Below are 15,498 nucleotides of genomic sequence, written 5' to 3'. Positions count from 1 at the left end.
CCTAACTGTCCTCCCCTGCAATCCTGGTTCCCCCCAACTGCCCTCCCCTGAAGGCCTGTTCACCCCTAACTGCCCTCCCTTGCTGGCCTGGTCCCTCCCAACTGCCCTCCCCTGCAGGCCTGATCTCCTACAACTGCTGTGTCCACATGGGGGTGGCCATCTTTGACCACATGGGGGCGACCATCTTCTGTTGGAGTGATGGTCAATTTGCATATTACTTTTATTAGATAGGACAGTGATGGGCAACCTTTTGAGCTTGGTGTGTCAAACTTCGCCAAAAAACTGAGCATAACTCGGGTAGTGTGTCACTTTGAGGAAAAAACATTATTTCGCAAATGTTTCATCCTCAGGAGCAGCAAATGTTTCATCCTCGGCGTGCGGCCGCCTCAGCGGCTGTGTGTCATCAGAAATGGCTACACGTGTCAGTGCTGACACGCGTGTCATAGGTTCGCCATCACTGAGATAGGATGTTCTTATTGGTTTTTAGAGAGAGAAGAAGGGAGAGGGGGATAGGAACATCAATGAGAGAGAAACGTCAACCAGCTGCCTCCTGCATGCCTCCTGCCTGGGACCAAGCTCGCAACCCAGGCAGGTGACCTGATCAGGGATCAAACCAGTGACCTCTTGGTTCATGGGTCGACACTCAACCACTGAGCCATACCCAAGCAGGCTGAGCACTCGTTTTAATGGCTTGACCCCAAGTTTTATTCTCCGCCTGACAGTTCTATCTCTTGGCTTCACATTCTTCTCCTATGGCTTATACCCTATGGTTAGCTGCCTTCCCTACTTTCTCACTAAGCACCTCATCTGTCTCCCTTGGCACTTCATTACCTGAGCATCTATCTGTTCAGCAAATCCCCAAGCCTTGATTAGTCCCACTAGTCCTCTCACTCCCTCTAGCACTATACCTACACCTGAAGCTCTGGGAGAGAAGACACATAATTATGCACGCTTAATTCACAAGTTTTTTTATAGTTTTCAATCATTAGTATAGTCTCTTAAAATACTGTAATTTGAGATTTTCTACCCTAAAGATGCCAGTAATTTAAAAAATTTTAAAAAAACAATAGATTTGAAGGTCTAATGGGATGAAGTCATTGGGAAAGGAGGAACTCCAAGTGTGTGGACATGAGTTGTATTGAGTAAGGCAAGTATCTTAATTGTGTAATATTTCCCCAATGTGACATTTTAAAATATTACTTTAGGAGTTATTATATTCCTTTTTATAGCATAGGGTAATTTTCAGGCATATTTATTAAGTTTTGAAATGAGCCCTTTTGGCTCAGTGGATAGAGTGTCAGCCCAAGGACTGAAGTGTCTCAGGTTCAATTCTGGTCAAGGGCAAGTGCCTCTGTTGCAGGCTTGATCCCCAGCCCTGGTCAGGGTACATGCGAGAGGCAGCCACACATCAATGCTTCTCTCTCTGTCTCTCCTCCTCCCTTCCACTCTCTCTAAAAATCAATGAAAAAATATCCTTGGGTGTGGATTAACAAAATAAAACAAAATTGTGCAGTGAACTTAAAATACTCCTATGGTCTCTCAGCCCTAGCTTTCTATGTATTTGTCTCTTGGCCTTCAGAAATGATGGAAAGGGGAAAGAACATTAGTAACACCTTTAGTGAACTTAGGTGACAGCAAGAGTCTCTAGTAGTAAAGAGCCCTTAACAGCAGTAAATAGGGAAGAGCAGCAGAATATTCAAACCCATGGAGAAGTTTTATCCCGTTGGGGCTGACTGTCCCCCCTCCCCCCTTAGTAGGATTCCCCTCAGGGAACGTTTATTTATGTGTAAAGACCATGCCTTGCTCATGCAAAAGACCCTTCTTTTAGGCCTAATGCTAAGAGATCAGATTTTTTTTTAAGTGTAGTTTTTTTAAAAACATATTTTTTTTATTGATTTCAGAGAGGAAGGGAGAGAGAGAGAGAAACATCCTATATAATAAAGAGGTAATATGCAAATTGACCATCACACCCTTGCCACAGATGGCCGCCCCCATGTAGTCACAAGATGGCTGCCACAAGATGGCCGGCAGGGGAGGGCAGTTGTGGGCGATGAGGCCATCAGGGGAGGGCAGTTAGGGGCGACCAGGTCGGCCGGGGAGGGCTGTTGGGGGGAGGGGGGGGACCAGGCTGGCAGGGGAGGGCAGTTGGGGGCAACCGGGCCTGCAGGGTAGGGCAGTTGGGGGTGACCGGGCTTGCAGGGGAGGGCAGGTGGGGGCAATTGGGTGGGGGCAATTGGGTCTGCAGGGGAGGGCCATTGGGGGCGATAGGGCCGGTAGGGGAGCCAGTTAGGTGTTGATCAGGCTGGCAGGAGAGTGGTTAGGGGGCGATCAGGCTGGCAGGCAGAAGTGGTTAGGGGCAATCAGGCAGGCAGGCAGGCGAGTGGTTGGGAGCCAGCGGTCTCGAATTTTGAGAGGGATGTCCCAAATTGGAGAGGGTGCAGCCTGGGCTGAGGGACACTCTTCCCCAGTGCATGAATTTCGTGCACCGGGCCTCTAGTCAATGATAAGATTGAATCATTGATCGGCTATCTCCTGCATGACCCCTACTGGGGATCGAGACCTCAACCCAGGCATGTGCCCTGACCAGGAATCAAACCAGGAATCTCTTGGTTCATGGGTCAATGCTCAACCACTGAGCAACACTGGCCAGGCAAGAGATCAGTTTTTTTTTAAGCCAGCCATAAATGTATTGATCTATATTTTTCAGTATTGATTCTTTGTCCTTTATTTTCAAAGAATTTCACTTTAAAAGAAATGGTAACGACCAGCAACAAAACAAAACCCCAAATCTGTTTTGCCATTTTTTACCTATGATTTTTAGTGGAGGTCAGAAGAACAGCAGTGTAAGACATTGTGTGAGTTATGTGAAGCTGGAGCCACACTTCATAGGGTCATAAACTCAGAGTCTCACCATTGATATTCACTCATTCACTAGTTAACTGCGGGGCCTGATGCGGCAGGGGCCAAACATGGCAGGGATCTCCCTTTTTCGCGTCCCGCGCGGGAAGAGAGATGAATGAACCAGTTCTAAGGGGAGGCGGCCAAGGATTGAGAAATAATAGACAAAGAGAAAAAGCTGGGTCTAGGTCAGTGATGGCGAACCTATGACGCGTGTCAGCACTGACACGCGTAGCCATTTCTGATGACACGCTGCCGCATGCCGAGGATGAAACATTTGCTGCTCCTGAGGATGAAATATTTGCGACTAGAGTCTTGGAGTTAGTTTTTTCCTCAAAGTGACACACTACCCGAGTTATGCTCAGTTTTTTGGCGAAGTTTGACACACCAAGCTCAAAACGTTGCCCATCACTGGTCTAGGTGGATCTTCTGTGCCTTGCTGAGGCCACAGAACAGATCCAGACTGCAAAGCTGAGGCTTTTTTTATAATCAGGGACAAACAAGGTAATCTACAATGTTGTTGTAAGTTTCACTTGTTTTGGCAGCACTTGCTGCCCCTCCCACAGCCCATTAGCTACCCAGGAAAGATCTAGGGAGCAGTTACAAGATCAAGCTTAATTATGCTTAGAGGACTGTGCCCTCCAAGCTGGGACTTGTTTGCGACTTTGCCAGCAGGTCAGTCCGAGGCTTAACCCTATAACAGCTTCCTACAGTTAACACATCTGTTGAATGCCTTTCATGTGCTAGGCACTGTGGTAGGTGTGGGATATAGCAATGAACAAGACGAAAATCTGTTCTGGTGGATCTTATATTCTGATGGTGAAAAAAAGAAACAAAATGATTACTAAAATATATAATAATATATAGTGTATAAATTGCTCATGTATAAGCTATTGAAAACAAATCAGAGAAGATCGTTGGAGAATTTGTAATTTTAAACAGGACAGGGAGAGTCTCACTAAGAAGGTGACATTTGAGCAAAAGACATTTGAGGCAAGTAGGGGAGTGAGCCATGTGAATATCTGATGGGAAGATGTTTTAGGTAAAGAGAGGAGCAAATGAAATGGTCCCAAGATGTTGTGCTTGCGTGGTGTATTCAAGGTACAGAAAAAAGTTGGTGCAACTCGAGCAGGTGAGCAAGATAGAGAATAGGATATGACAGCAAAGAAGTAAAAGGACCACATTATATAGTGACTGATAGGCCACTATAAAGACTTTGGCTCTACATCTGAGTGAGCTGGTTAGCATTGGAGAGTTTTGAGTCAGCTTAGATTCAATGAAATCACTAGGGTTGCTGTGTTGAGAATGGACCGTGGGAGGGGAGAGAAGCCAGGAGACCCCTTAGAACTCTTGCAGTCATTAAGATATATATGACCTGATAATGGCTCAGACTATGGAGGTACAGGGAGAAGGGTTATATAGTGATCAGAATCTCAGAAACTGGCTATATTTTGAAGGTTAGGCCCTCAGAATTTGCTGAGGGATGTGATGTGGGGTATAGATGGGAATGTCTGTGGAAAGAGCAGGTTTGGGGGGGAATGGGGAAGAGTTAGTTTTGGACATGGTAAGTAGGGATGTTGACAGTTGAATATATGTGTCTGGATTTTGGAGGAGGGGGTTTAGGCTAGTTCGTATATTTGAGAATCATCAGTGTATCGATGGTATTTAAAACCAGGACTTAAAAAAATTCCCAAGGGAATAGGTATAGATAGTGAAGAGAAGAATCCCAATGACTGAGCCTTAGGGCACTCCATGTTGATGGATCAGGATGATGAGGATTCAGTAAGGAGACTTCCTCTTAGGATTGTTGGATTACATGAGGTAATAAGTGTTTATTATTATGATTAAATGTCATTTTTCAGGTGTGTTGTTTTCTTTCACAATTGAACACACAATTGACTTGCCTAAACCCAGTGAGCATTGGATTGAGGTGTAAGATTTGCCACTTTTAATATGTCTATTTCTGCTTAATTTAAGGTTGATACCTATTTCTCTAATCCTTTAGTTGTTTTTAAATCTCTCCCCTTTAAAAAGAAACCTGTAAGGTTTATATAATGTTAAAAATATTAAGTAATTGCATAAATATTGCTGTACTTACAGAAATGGCAATGCCTCCAGAGCAAAACTCTTGGCTGATAGGTGGCAGCAGTGGGCCACATTTGGAACATTCATTTGTCAGCAAATGCACAGAAACTGGTTTAAGCATTTTAATAAATGATGTACAAAAGAATGGACTACTTAGAAGTGAAACATATGCAGGTGTTTTTTGAAGTTCAAATTTATTAAAAGGTACACAATTAGGGGCTATATATATCTAATTTAGTAAATTACAGCCTTTAGAATACCAGGAAGGATATTTTTTAAATTAAGACATAAATGGGTCTTAATAAAATAAACCTACATTATATAATGTGTTGTGAATGTCATTATTTTTACACACATGAAATTCTAGACTCCCAAATTGGAGGAATCTTTGGTTTTTAAACTTTGGTTTAAAAAATTACCGATTTTTTCAACCTTACTATTTGTTTCAGTTTTATTATTAAATAAGATCCTGAAAGTTGACAATTTCAAATGTGAGTAAAAAAATCATGTCTACTCTGAGTTTATTAGTAGACATCCAAATGTAACTTTAACATCACAGTCCATGTTATTCACTGCTGAATCTCCCATTACCTAGCTATAAGGGGGATAACAAACATCCACCAAAATGAATATAGGGACATAAACACTTGTCTGCTTATTCCTAGAAAGCCTTCAAATCCATAATTTCCAAAATATTGTCAGGAGACATTACTCTGGAGAGACTGATGTTCATTTTCTTCTACATGTAGGGTTTTTTTGTTTGTTTGTTTTATTTTGTTTGTTTTTTGCCTTCTAAGACTTGTTTATATTTAGAAGGTGGATTGATTAAAGTGATCAAAAAAATAAAAAACTGTTAGTTATCAAAATAAAAATATATTTTTATTTTTTCTAATTTTTAAAAATATTTTTATTGATTTTTAGAGAGGAAAAGAGAGGGGAAGAGAGAGAGAAACATCAGTGATGAGGAATCATTGATTGGTTGCCTCCTCCACATCCCACACTGGGGATCGAGCCTGCAACTAGGCATGGGAATCAAACCATGACCTCCTGGTTCATAGGTCGACCCTCAACCATTGAGCCACGTTGGCTGGGCTTATTTTTTCTAATTTTTAAAAAATTTTAATTGTATTTATTGGAATGAAATTGGTTAGATGATAAGTTTTGGAAAAACAGTAAGAGTGACTTTAAATCTGATTGAGCTATGACAAATTTTAAAATGTTTGTTATCAATATATTAATGCACTTAATTAATGAGACCAGTACTTTATCATATAGGTGTGAAGGATCTGGATATTTTTACTTAATTTTCTTTCCATTTTATTTTAATACAGTTTACATTTAATAAGAAGGAGACCTGTAAGCTTGTTTGTACAAAAACATACCATACAGAGAAAGCTGAAGACAAACAAAAGTTAGAATTCTTGAAAAAAAGCATGCTACTGAATTATCAACATCACTGGTAAGACATGGAGATTTTGGACTTTTGACTTTTTCCTTTTCAAGATGAAACTTGTTTTACTGAATGTATAAATTACTTTATTGACTATAAAAGCAAATTAATTGATTTCCTTTTTTTTGTTATTAGTATTAACGTGAAATAGTGACTTTTTCTTGCAAGAGGATTGCTGAGGTTGACAGCTTAATGTATTACTTTTTGTGCTTAGATCACTTTTATATCTAGTACTTGTTTTGGTACATAGAGCATTTCTTTTATTCATATACTAGAGGCCCGATGCACAAAATTCACACAAGAGTAGGCCTTCCTTCGCCCGGCTGCCGGCACTGGCTTCCCTCTGGCACCTGGGACCCGGGCTTCCCTTGCAGCCTTGGCTTCATCTGGAAGGTCATCCGGAAGGACATCCGGTCTAATTAGCATATTACACTTTTATTATTATAGATTAGAGGCCCGGTGAACGAAATTCATACACGGGGAGAGGGGGGTCCCTCAGCCCAGCCTGCACCCTCTCACAATCCGGGACCCCTCGGAGGATGTCCGACTGCAGGTTTAGGCTCTATACTGCATCAGGCCTAAACCGGCAATCAGACATCCCTCTCGAAATCCAGGACTGCTGGCTCCTAACCACTCTCCTGCCTGCCTGATCGCCCCTAACCACTCTTCTGCTTGCCTGATCACCCTTAACCACTCGCCTGCTTGCCTGATCATCCCTAACTGCTTGCCTGCCTGCCTGATCATCCCTAACTGCTTGTCTGCCTGCCTGATCATCCATAACCATTCTGCCTGCCTGCCTAATTACCCCTAATCACTCTGCCTGCCTGCCTGATCGCCCCAACTGCTTGCCTGCCTGCCTGATCACCCCTAACCACCTTTGCCTCAGCCCCCCGCTGCCACGGCTTCATCCGGAAGGACATCCGGAATGACCTCCGGAAGGTTGTTCAGTTCGGTCTAATTAGCATGTTATGCTTTTATTATTATAGATAGTTAATAGGAACATATTTATGCTTTGGGGAAAGTACCCGGGTCAGTCTTCTAGAAAAATACTGTTATTTTATGCTTGTACAACATGAAAAAGACCATTGAAAAACAAAATTTAACTTTTGTTTGATGTTTGATAAATAACATCTACTTCAAATAAAATACTTCTATTTTATGTAACCTATTTTTTATTTAATAAACATGGTGTAACATTAACAAGGTTTTTACCAGTTTGTGTTGTAATAAAAAAGCATTTAAAAAACTTTTCTGCTTCTATAAAGTAGTATTTACTTATCAAACTATCAAAATCCAGTTTTAAGTGTAACTATTGTTATTCTTCTAGATCAGGGTTGGGGAACCTCTTTTCTGCCAAGGGCCATTTGAATATTTATAACATCATTCTCGGCCCATACAAAATTATCAACTTAAAAATTAGCCTGCATATATTTGGTCAAACATTTAATTCACCCCTAATGCCTTGGCAGGGCTAGACCAAATGATTTTGCAGGCCTTATATGGCCAGAGATTCGGACATTCCCCACCCCTGTTCTAGTCATGTTATTATATGTGCATTCACGGTTTATATGTTTTGCCTCTTCTAATAAGGATAGCCCAGCCAGCGTGGCTCAGTGGTTGAGTGTCGACCTATGAACCAGTAGGTTGCAGTTCGATTCCCAGTCAGGGCACATGCCTAGGTTGTGGGCTCAATCCCCGGTGTGGGGCCTGCTGGAGGCAACTGATCACTGATTCTCTGTCATCACTGATGTTTCTAACTCTCGCTCCTTCTCTGAAATCAATAAAAATATATTTTTTAAAAAGTATAATGTGCTGGAGGTGGTGAACACAGTGACTATCTTCATGCACTTCCTCTTGAATGTTTGTCCTATCAGTATCTCAGATTGACCCATTTGTCTACACCCAGGTAGGTTAGGAACCATTGATCTCAGTTTGGACATGATCAGATCCTGTGGCTCAAATAATATCATTGGAGCCACTCATTCCCTCTTGCCCTCTCAGTTCTTTTCCATCTTCCTTTCCATATACATAGAACAAAAAGTCATAGGGAGGGGCAACCTTGGGTCACATGTCTATTCATGTACTAGTCTGTGATTAGGGGGATTCCTTCTGTTAGAAGGAAGGAAATTTGCATATTGTACTGGTGTCAGATTCATTCTCATCTGAAACTTAGTGTAAACAGGAACTTGAAAGTCTCCTCTGTCTCCTCATTTCTTTGGTCTCTGGTAAGCCAAGAGCTTTTTCCCTCTAAGCTAAGGTGAGACTATTACTTAATTGCTGAATTGATGCAACTTGGAGTACATTTGTTTATTTGTTCATAAGTAATTGAAATTTCCCTTAGTGTTTCTCTGCTTCAAATTGTTCTTTACAACATTTAAAATCCTATTTAAGGCTCAGTTCTTAACGTTTATGTGTTAGCCCCATTCACCTCTATTTTCTCCAAAGTTGCTCATTTGTTGATCAAATGAAAGAATGACTCTTAAGGTGATTTTTAGCTATCTCTTCTATCCTCTGTTCTGAGAATACTATCTAGATAGAGTCTTTCGCCTAAAGGTAATAGAAGCAGCTCTTCAGTAACTTCCTCAGTAATGTACTTAGAAATATTTTTAACTAGTTTATGATGCAGTTAACATAGGTACTATTTTGATGCCAGGATGCTTAATAACAAGAATAAATAACTTAAAATAGTTTACAAAGTTAGAAAACATTTGTTAGTACAGTTTATTAAACAATTTGTGATAGGTTTATCAGTTGCAAACTTAAACTATCCTGCCTTAAAAAGCAACAACTGGAAAAGTGCTAATGAATAGTGATTTTGTAGCTGTATCTGAAAAGTTTATGATTTCAAGTCTGAATCCATTGACAAAAAAATCTAATCCATATCACAATATACAGTCTGATAATTTAGGCAGTGGGCTTTAGTCCTTAAATCAGTTCATTACATACTTGGAAAATGTTAATTCACTTTGATGAATTTATTTGAACTATAGGTTGAGTATATCTGTCCTTGACTTACTTCAGAAAGTTTGTACTATGTAATTTGATTTTGAGTATAGATTATAGAATTGAAAGAGATAAAAAAGCATGAGCCTTTAAAAATCTGAAAGACTTTAAAAAGTATAGTGTTCTATTATGGAATTTTATTGTGAATGCAGTGCATCTTGTTAACCTTTGCACTCAGACATTTTGGGAAGAGCATAATCATTTTCTAAATTATAAAGCAATAAATATATGTCTGTGAAAAAAACATAAACAGTACAGAAAAATCCTATATAATAAAAGGCTAATATGCAAATCGACTTAACGGTGGAACAACTGGTCGCTATGACATGCACTGACCACCAGGGGACAGATACTCAACGCAGGAACTGCCCCCTGGTGGTCAGTGTGCTCCTACAGGGGAAGTGCCACTCAGCCAGAAATCGGGCTCTCGGCTGGCGAGCGCAGCAGCAGTGGTGGGAGCCTTTCTCACCTCCGTGGCAGCGCTAAGGACCCCTCCATGTCCCAGATTGCAAGAGGTTGCAGGCCGGGCTGAGGAACCCCCCCTCCCCAGTACATGAATGTCGTGCACCAGGCCTCTAGTATTAAATAAAAAATAAAGTCTTCTATCACCTTCAGCTTCTTTAATTATGTTCTCCAGAGGTAGCACTATTATTTCTTATGTATGCTTCCAGGTTTTCTATACATATGCAGGTATATGAAAGGGTGTGTACATTTTTAAAATAACACAACCAAAATATTATACACATTATTTTGCAACTTGCTCATTTCATATAAGAAAATATGGGCATTTTTTCGTGTAAAACACATCTAAGGATCTGTATCTACCTCATTCTTGTCATAGTTGTATAGCATTCCATGACATGAATGAACCATTCTTTTCCCCCATAACATTTTAACCATATTGTCTTGTTTGTTTGTTTGTTTGTTTGTTTTTGTTAATCCTCGCCCGAGGATATTTTTTCCATTGATTTTTAGACAGAGTGGAAGGCAGGGGGAAAGACAGAGATAGTGTTTTGATACTAGCACTAGACACTTGAACTCCTTTCAGCTATATTCTACTTGGTTTGTAATTATACTTCTTGCCTAAGTTTCCAAAACTTTGTGACACTTATTTATAAAAGTATAATTCTTTAGCTATCAGAGTACTTAAGTTTTCTTAGTATCATAGAACCACTGGACTGTAGCTTCTTTGACAGAAAAGTCTTTGAAGATTTTTAGTCTAGTGAATTTCAATCCTGGAACCCACCAAGCTAGCAAAGGAGAATGATGTGCTATTTTTACAATTTAAAAATCTAATGAGTAATGTAAATTTACTCAGGTTGGAATCACATAGAATAAATTAGATGCCACCTTTCTTTGCTTTTGGTTGCAATTTTCTGAATGTATTTTAGCAACATAGGTTATTCCATTCTCAGAAATTCTGGGAATTTATTTAGAAAAATGAGTTATTGATAAATGAAGTTTGATTGATAGAAGTATTTCAAATGGAATCCATGAAGGATAGAGGGAAATAATGGAAAGGAGTCCTTAATGGTAAAATAATTGGACCAGTTATTCAACCTTTATCCTTTTGAGTCCTCTCCTTACTCTCTTTTTCATTATGAGATTGAAAATATGATATTAATATTTTTTTGTTTTATAAATTCAAATAACTACTACTCCCTAACTTAGCAAGCAAGGCAGTAATTGAAAATGATACTCTTTAATTTTTTTACATTTATTTCCAAGAGTTAGTTGTATTTTGTTTGTTTTTTAATGCTTCCTATTACCAGGGAAAGGTTTATTGTGTCAGGTTATTAGATAAATGATTAATATAGGATGTTTGCTTTTTTAAAAACCTAAAATGCCACTTAATTTCTTTTTATGTAACTAGCACTATAATTTTTATGTGGTACTTTCTCTGATATGACAGCTTAAAGATATTATATCCTAATATATATAAAGAGCTAGGCGGCGTCATGACCGAATAGGCGCGGTCACCATGAAGTGCATGGAGCACCTCTAGGTTCCCCCTCTCCCCCAGCCCCCGAGCAACTCACCATAATGGGGGGCTGGTGGTGGGGCGGGACTGGGGACTGTTGAGCGGTGGTGGTGGGCTGTTTTGTGGGGTGGCTGTGAGCTTAGTGGAGCAGTCACCCAGGCAGCAGCGAGTTTCGCGAAGCAGTCGCAGGGCAGGGAAGTTTTGCAGAGCAGTTGCAGGGCGGGGGGAGTTTCATGGAGCGTCCAGCGGCGACCTTCGCAGGGGCAGCAGCAACCTTTGCGGAGCGTCCCAGGGCAGGGAGCTTCACGTAGCGTCGCAGGGCGGCGGAGGCCAGGCTAAGCCTAGGGACCCTAACCATGCACGATTTCGTGCGCACTGGGCCTCTAGTATATATATAAAAGCCTAAGCGACCAAACAACTGGTCAACCGGTCGCTATTACGTGCACTTAACACAGGAGCTGCCCCCTGGTGGTCATTGTGCTCCCACAGCCAACCTCCTGCGGCCTCTCTAGCTGGTTAACCACCTTTGGCCCCTCCTCGTGGCCAGCCAACCTCCTGTGGCCCCTATCCCCCCCCCCCCCCCCCCCCCCCCCGGCTGGCCGGCCCCGATGGCCCGGATTGGAACCTCCCATGGCCCCTCCCCCCAGCTGGCCAACCTCCCGTGGCCCCTCCCCCTGGCCAACCTTCTGCCACCCTGATTGGCTGCAATCACCAGCCAGGCCGAGGGACCCCACCTGTACCAATTCATGCACTGGGCCTCTAATATTTAATATGTTGGTAGTATATGTTCATTGATTGAACTTCATCCTCTAAAAAATTAAGGCAATTAACTGATTATTTAGGCCTTCAGAAAAATCTGAATTATTTATAAGCATTGCTTTCATGCTTCTAATATTTTATAGTGTGTTTTTTTTTGTGTGTGTGTTTTTTCATGGAAACCACTAGCCTGCTGGTTATAATAATAAGCAACTTAATAGTATAGGTGATTTTAAAACTTGGTACATTGGGTACTATTAAATAGCATTTAAATGTGACCAGACATGTTTTATTAGATCATTAATGTTCACCTTGGGGGAAATATAAAATCATAATTTTATTTCCTACGGCATACATTAATTAACAAATAAAACATGCCCTGGAGTGTTGTCTTATGACTGTAATACAGCTAGTATATTTTCAGTAATTTTTTTATTTGTATCCTGCAGTGTGTTCTGGGCATAGGGGACCACATGTTCGGACTTTAATGTAGTTAGTTACACAATGCTACAGAACTTTATTCTTTATTTTTATCATTTTTTGTTTAAAAAGTTCTTTTTCACTATAGAACTTGAAGGATCTGTTTCTGTAGCTTTATCGCAGCATTTCTTTTAGACATAAGTTGGATTTACGCAGTTTTAGAAATACTATATTTTTCACTTTTCCACCTGGCTCTTAAGTTAAATATTTTCCCATATCTTGCAATTATATTCTTTTCCTTTTTATTGAATTGCCTGAGTAATAAAAGACATTTGCTTCTATTCTGTTCCATAAATTTTTCCTGAGGAACTAGATATATTGCTTTGCATCTATTTAGTAAGCTTGTAAGTGTTCTGCTAAAAGACCATTATACTTAGGTGTCTAAATAAGGATATTGTTAAATTAGCAATTGCAGTAAATCAATTAATTAAACTTCCTCTCCTATGTACATTTATAGTTTCAACTATAAACTTTTTTTTCTTCACTACAGTATATCAAATATTGGCATAATGCTATTACTTATGAAATACCACATTTCATTAACTTTTATGAAGTGATGACATATTTGGGCAGTAATTCTTAGTTATTTTTAGTTATTACTAACTTGATTTTTATTTCTGTGTGTAGGATTGTGGATAATATGCCTGTAACATGGTGTTATGATGTCGAAGATGGTCAGAAGTACTGTAATCCTGGATTTCCTATTGGCTGTTACATTACAGATAAAGGCCGTGCTAAAGATGCCTGTGTTATTAATGTAAGTTTGTGATAAAAATGCTATGCTTCTGTTTAAAATACGTTTTTATTGATTTCAGAGAGAAGAAGGGAGACACACACACACACACACACACACACACACACACACACACACATCAGTGAGAGAGAAACATTGATGCACTGCCTCCTGCACACCCCTTATTGGGGATCGAGCTCAAAACCCAGGCATGTGCCCTGACCACAAATCGAACCATGTTCCTGGTGCATGGAACAAAGCTCAACCAGCTGAGCCACATCACCTGGGCTCTATGCTTCTTTTTAAAATATGGTTTTTGGTAGAAAGATTCATTCTTTACCCAGACCTAATTGTTATACTCATCAAATGAGTGCAGTTCAGATGTTCTGAATTACAACTACTTAGATCTTAAACCGAAGTCAGATTAACAGTGTGTAAATTTAACTCTGGAACAAAAATAATTCAGATTTAGTTCAGCATTTACTTAGTGTGTGTTACGTGCAGAGGGCTAGGACTTTGTCCGTTCTGATTCTGTTAAAAGTTAGATTCATAAATCTTATGTATAAAAATGTATAGATAATGTAGTGCCAAAAAGATCTCAATGTAAATCCATGAAATTTGTATTGCAAATTTAAGTCTATGTGTTGCAAAAGTTGGATTTTACACCTTTTTTAAAAGGTATCTGTCTTTGAGGTCATAATAAAGTGAAGACATCAATATAGAAAGTAATTAAAATTATTGGAGATGTATATTAAATTAAATTTTGTGTAATCAGGTCACCCTGATTTAATCTCTTAATGAATATGACTTGTTAGAAGTTAGCATGAGCTTGGTCATGAAATTGGTTATATCAGTGAACACTTTAGTGAGAGTTGACCAGAGACACTGGAATAATTTAGGTTATTAGTTTAGACTGAAGTTATAAACTTCCATGGAGGAAAAGTGTTAAAATGTTTAAGTTTTAGCACACTTAAAATGTAATATTTTAAAATTTATTTTGTAAGTTATATTGTGAAAACCTAGACAATATTAGATGTATCCTTTATAACAAGCACTTATTAAGTTTTATGTAAGAATTAAAACATTAAAGAAATGTAATTTGTACCTCTGCCAATTAGTTTGGCTTATAAAGAGTTTAAGCTTAAAACTGAAATATTTTTATTGGGAAGGATTAATATCCTGCCTAAGCGTAAATGTTCCTAGTTGTTGTGACTAATTTTTATGTTTTAACTCTTATATAGCCAGTTTCTACCTTTAACTTTAAATTCTGTTCCACAGTCAGATTTCCATGAAAGAGATACATTTTACATCTTCAACCACGTTGACATAAAAATACACTACCACGTTGTTGAAACTGGGTCCATGGGAGCAAGATTAGTGGCTGCTAAACTTGAACCAAAAAGGTAACTTTACAAACATAACAAGTAATTAAATATAAGTGAAATTTAGACACAAAGACTAAATATTTCAGGAGGCCTTATTAACTTTTCCCTTAATCAGTATTCTAGCATATAATCTGGCATTTCAGGATTGATTTTACTAAAACTCCCTTTGGCATGATTTGTTACTGAGTTCCAGGGGTTTTTTTTGTCAGCGGTCAAGTGGTCAAGCCAAAGTGCTTTTTTGTTTTGTTTTTAAGTCAGGAAGTTTTGACTTTTCCATGTCAGGTTGGAATGGAAAATGTGAGGTGTTTGGAACAGAGTTCCCTTTACTATGGAAAAGCATTGCTTCAAATATTTGCAGCTTGACCTCTCATCAGAGGCCTAGATGAGCTGATTAGTGCTGTCATTTTGAAAGTCTCCATGCAGTGTTAGATGCCAGTATATGACAAGTCATTAAAAGGGCATCTTTTTAGCTTGTCAATTTTTTAGTGTTAAAGTACCTATTAGTTATTTGTGAGGTTTTTTTGATTGAGTATTCCATTTTTTCCAGGAACATCCCCACCACCACCAATTGAATTAGCCATTTTCACTGGTGGTAAAGAAATGCACCCCATAATAAGATGGCAGTTAATTTAAACTCCCTCATTGTTTGTTTCTTTGATTGATTGTTTAAGATTATTTAATGCTTTTCAAGTATAGTGTTTTCAAAAGTTTGTTCCTAATTTTGAGT

General features: G+C 39.4%; 1 protein-coding gene across 1 annotated transcript in view; it reads left to right on the top strand.

Annotated features, from left to right (window-relative positions):
- Positions 1 to 15,498, top strand: part of TM9SF2 (transmembrane 9 superfamily member 2) — a 72,314-nt gene that overhangs the window by 18,430 nt on the left and 38,386 nt on the right. The window contains exons 4-6 of the mRNA XM_079778970.1: positions 6,315 to 6,442; positions 13,281 to 13,410; positions 14,665 to 14,789. Coding sequence (XP_079635096.1) covers positions 6,315 to 6,442; positions 13,281 to 13,410; positions 14,665 to 14,789 — 383 coding nt within the window. The remainder of the gene's footprint in view (positions 1 to 6,314; positions 6,443 to 13,280; positions 13,411 to 14,664; positions 14,790 to 15,498) is intronic.

This window comes from Cnephaeus nilssonii, assembly GCF_951640355.1.
Source record: "Cnephaeus nilssonii genome assembly, chromosome: 8".
NCBI lineage: Eukaryota > Metazoa > Chordata > Mammalia > Chiroptera > Vespertilionidae > Cnephaeus > Cnephaeus nilssonii.
Note: the sequence above shows the minus strand (reverse complement) of the source record. Positions and strands in the feature narration are given on the sequence as shown.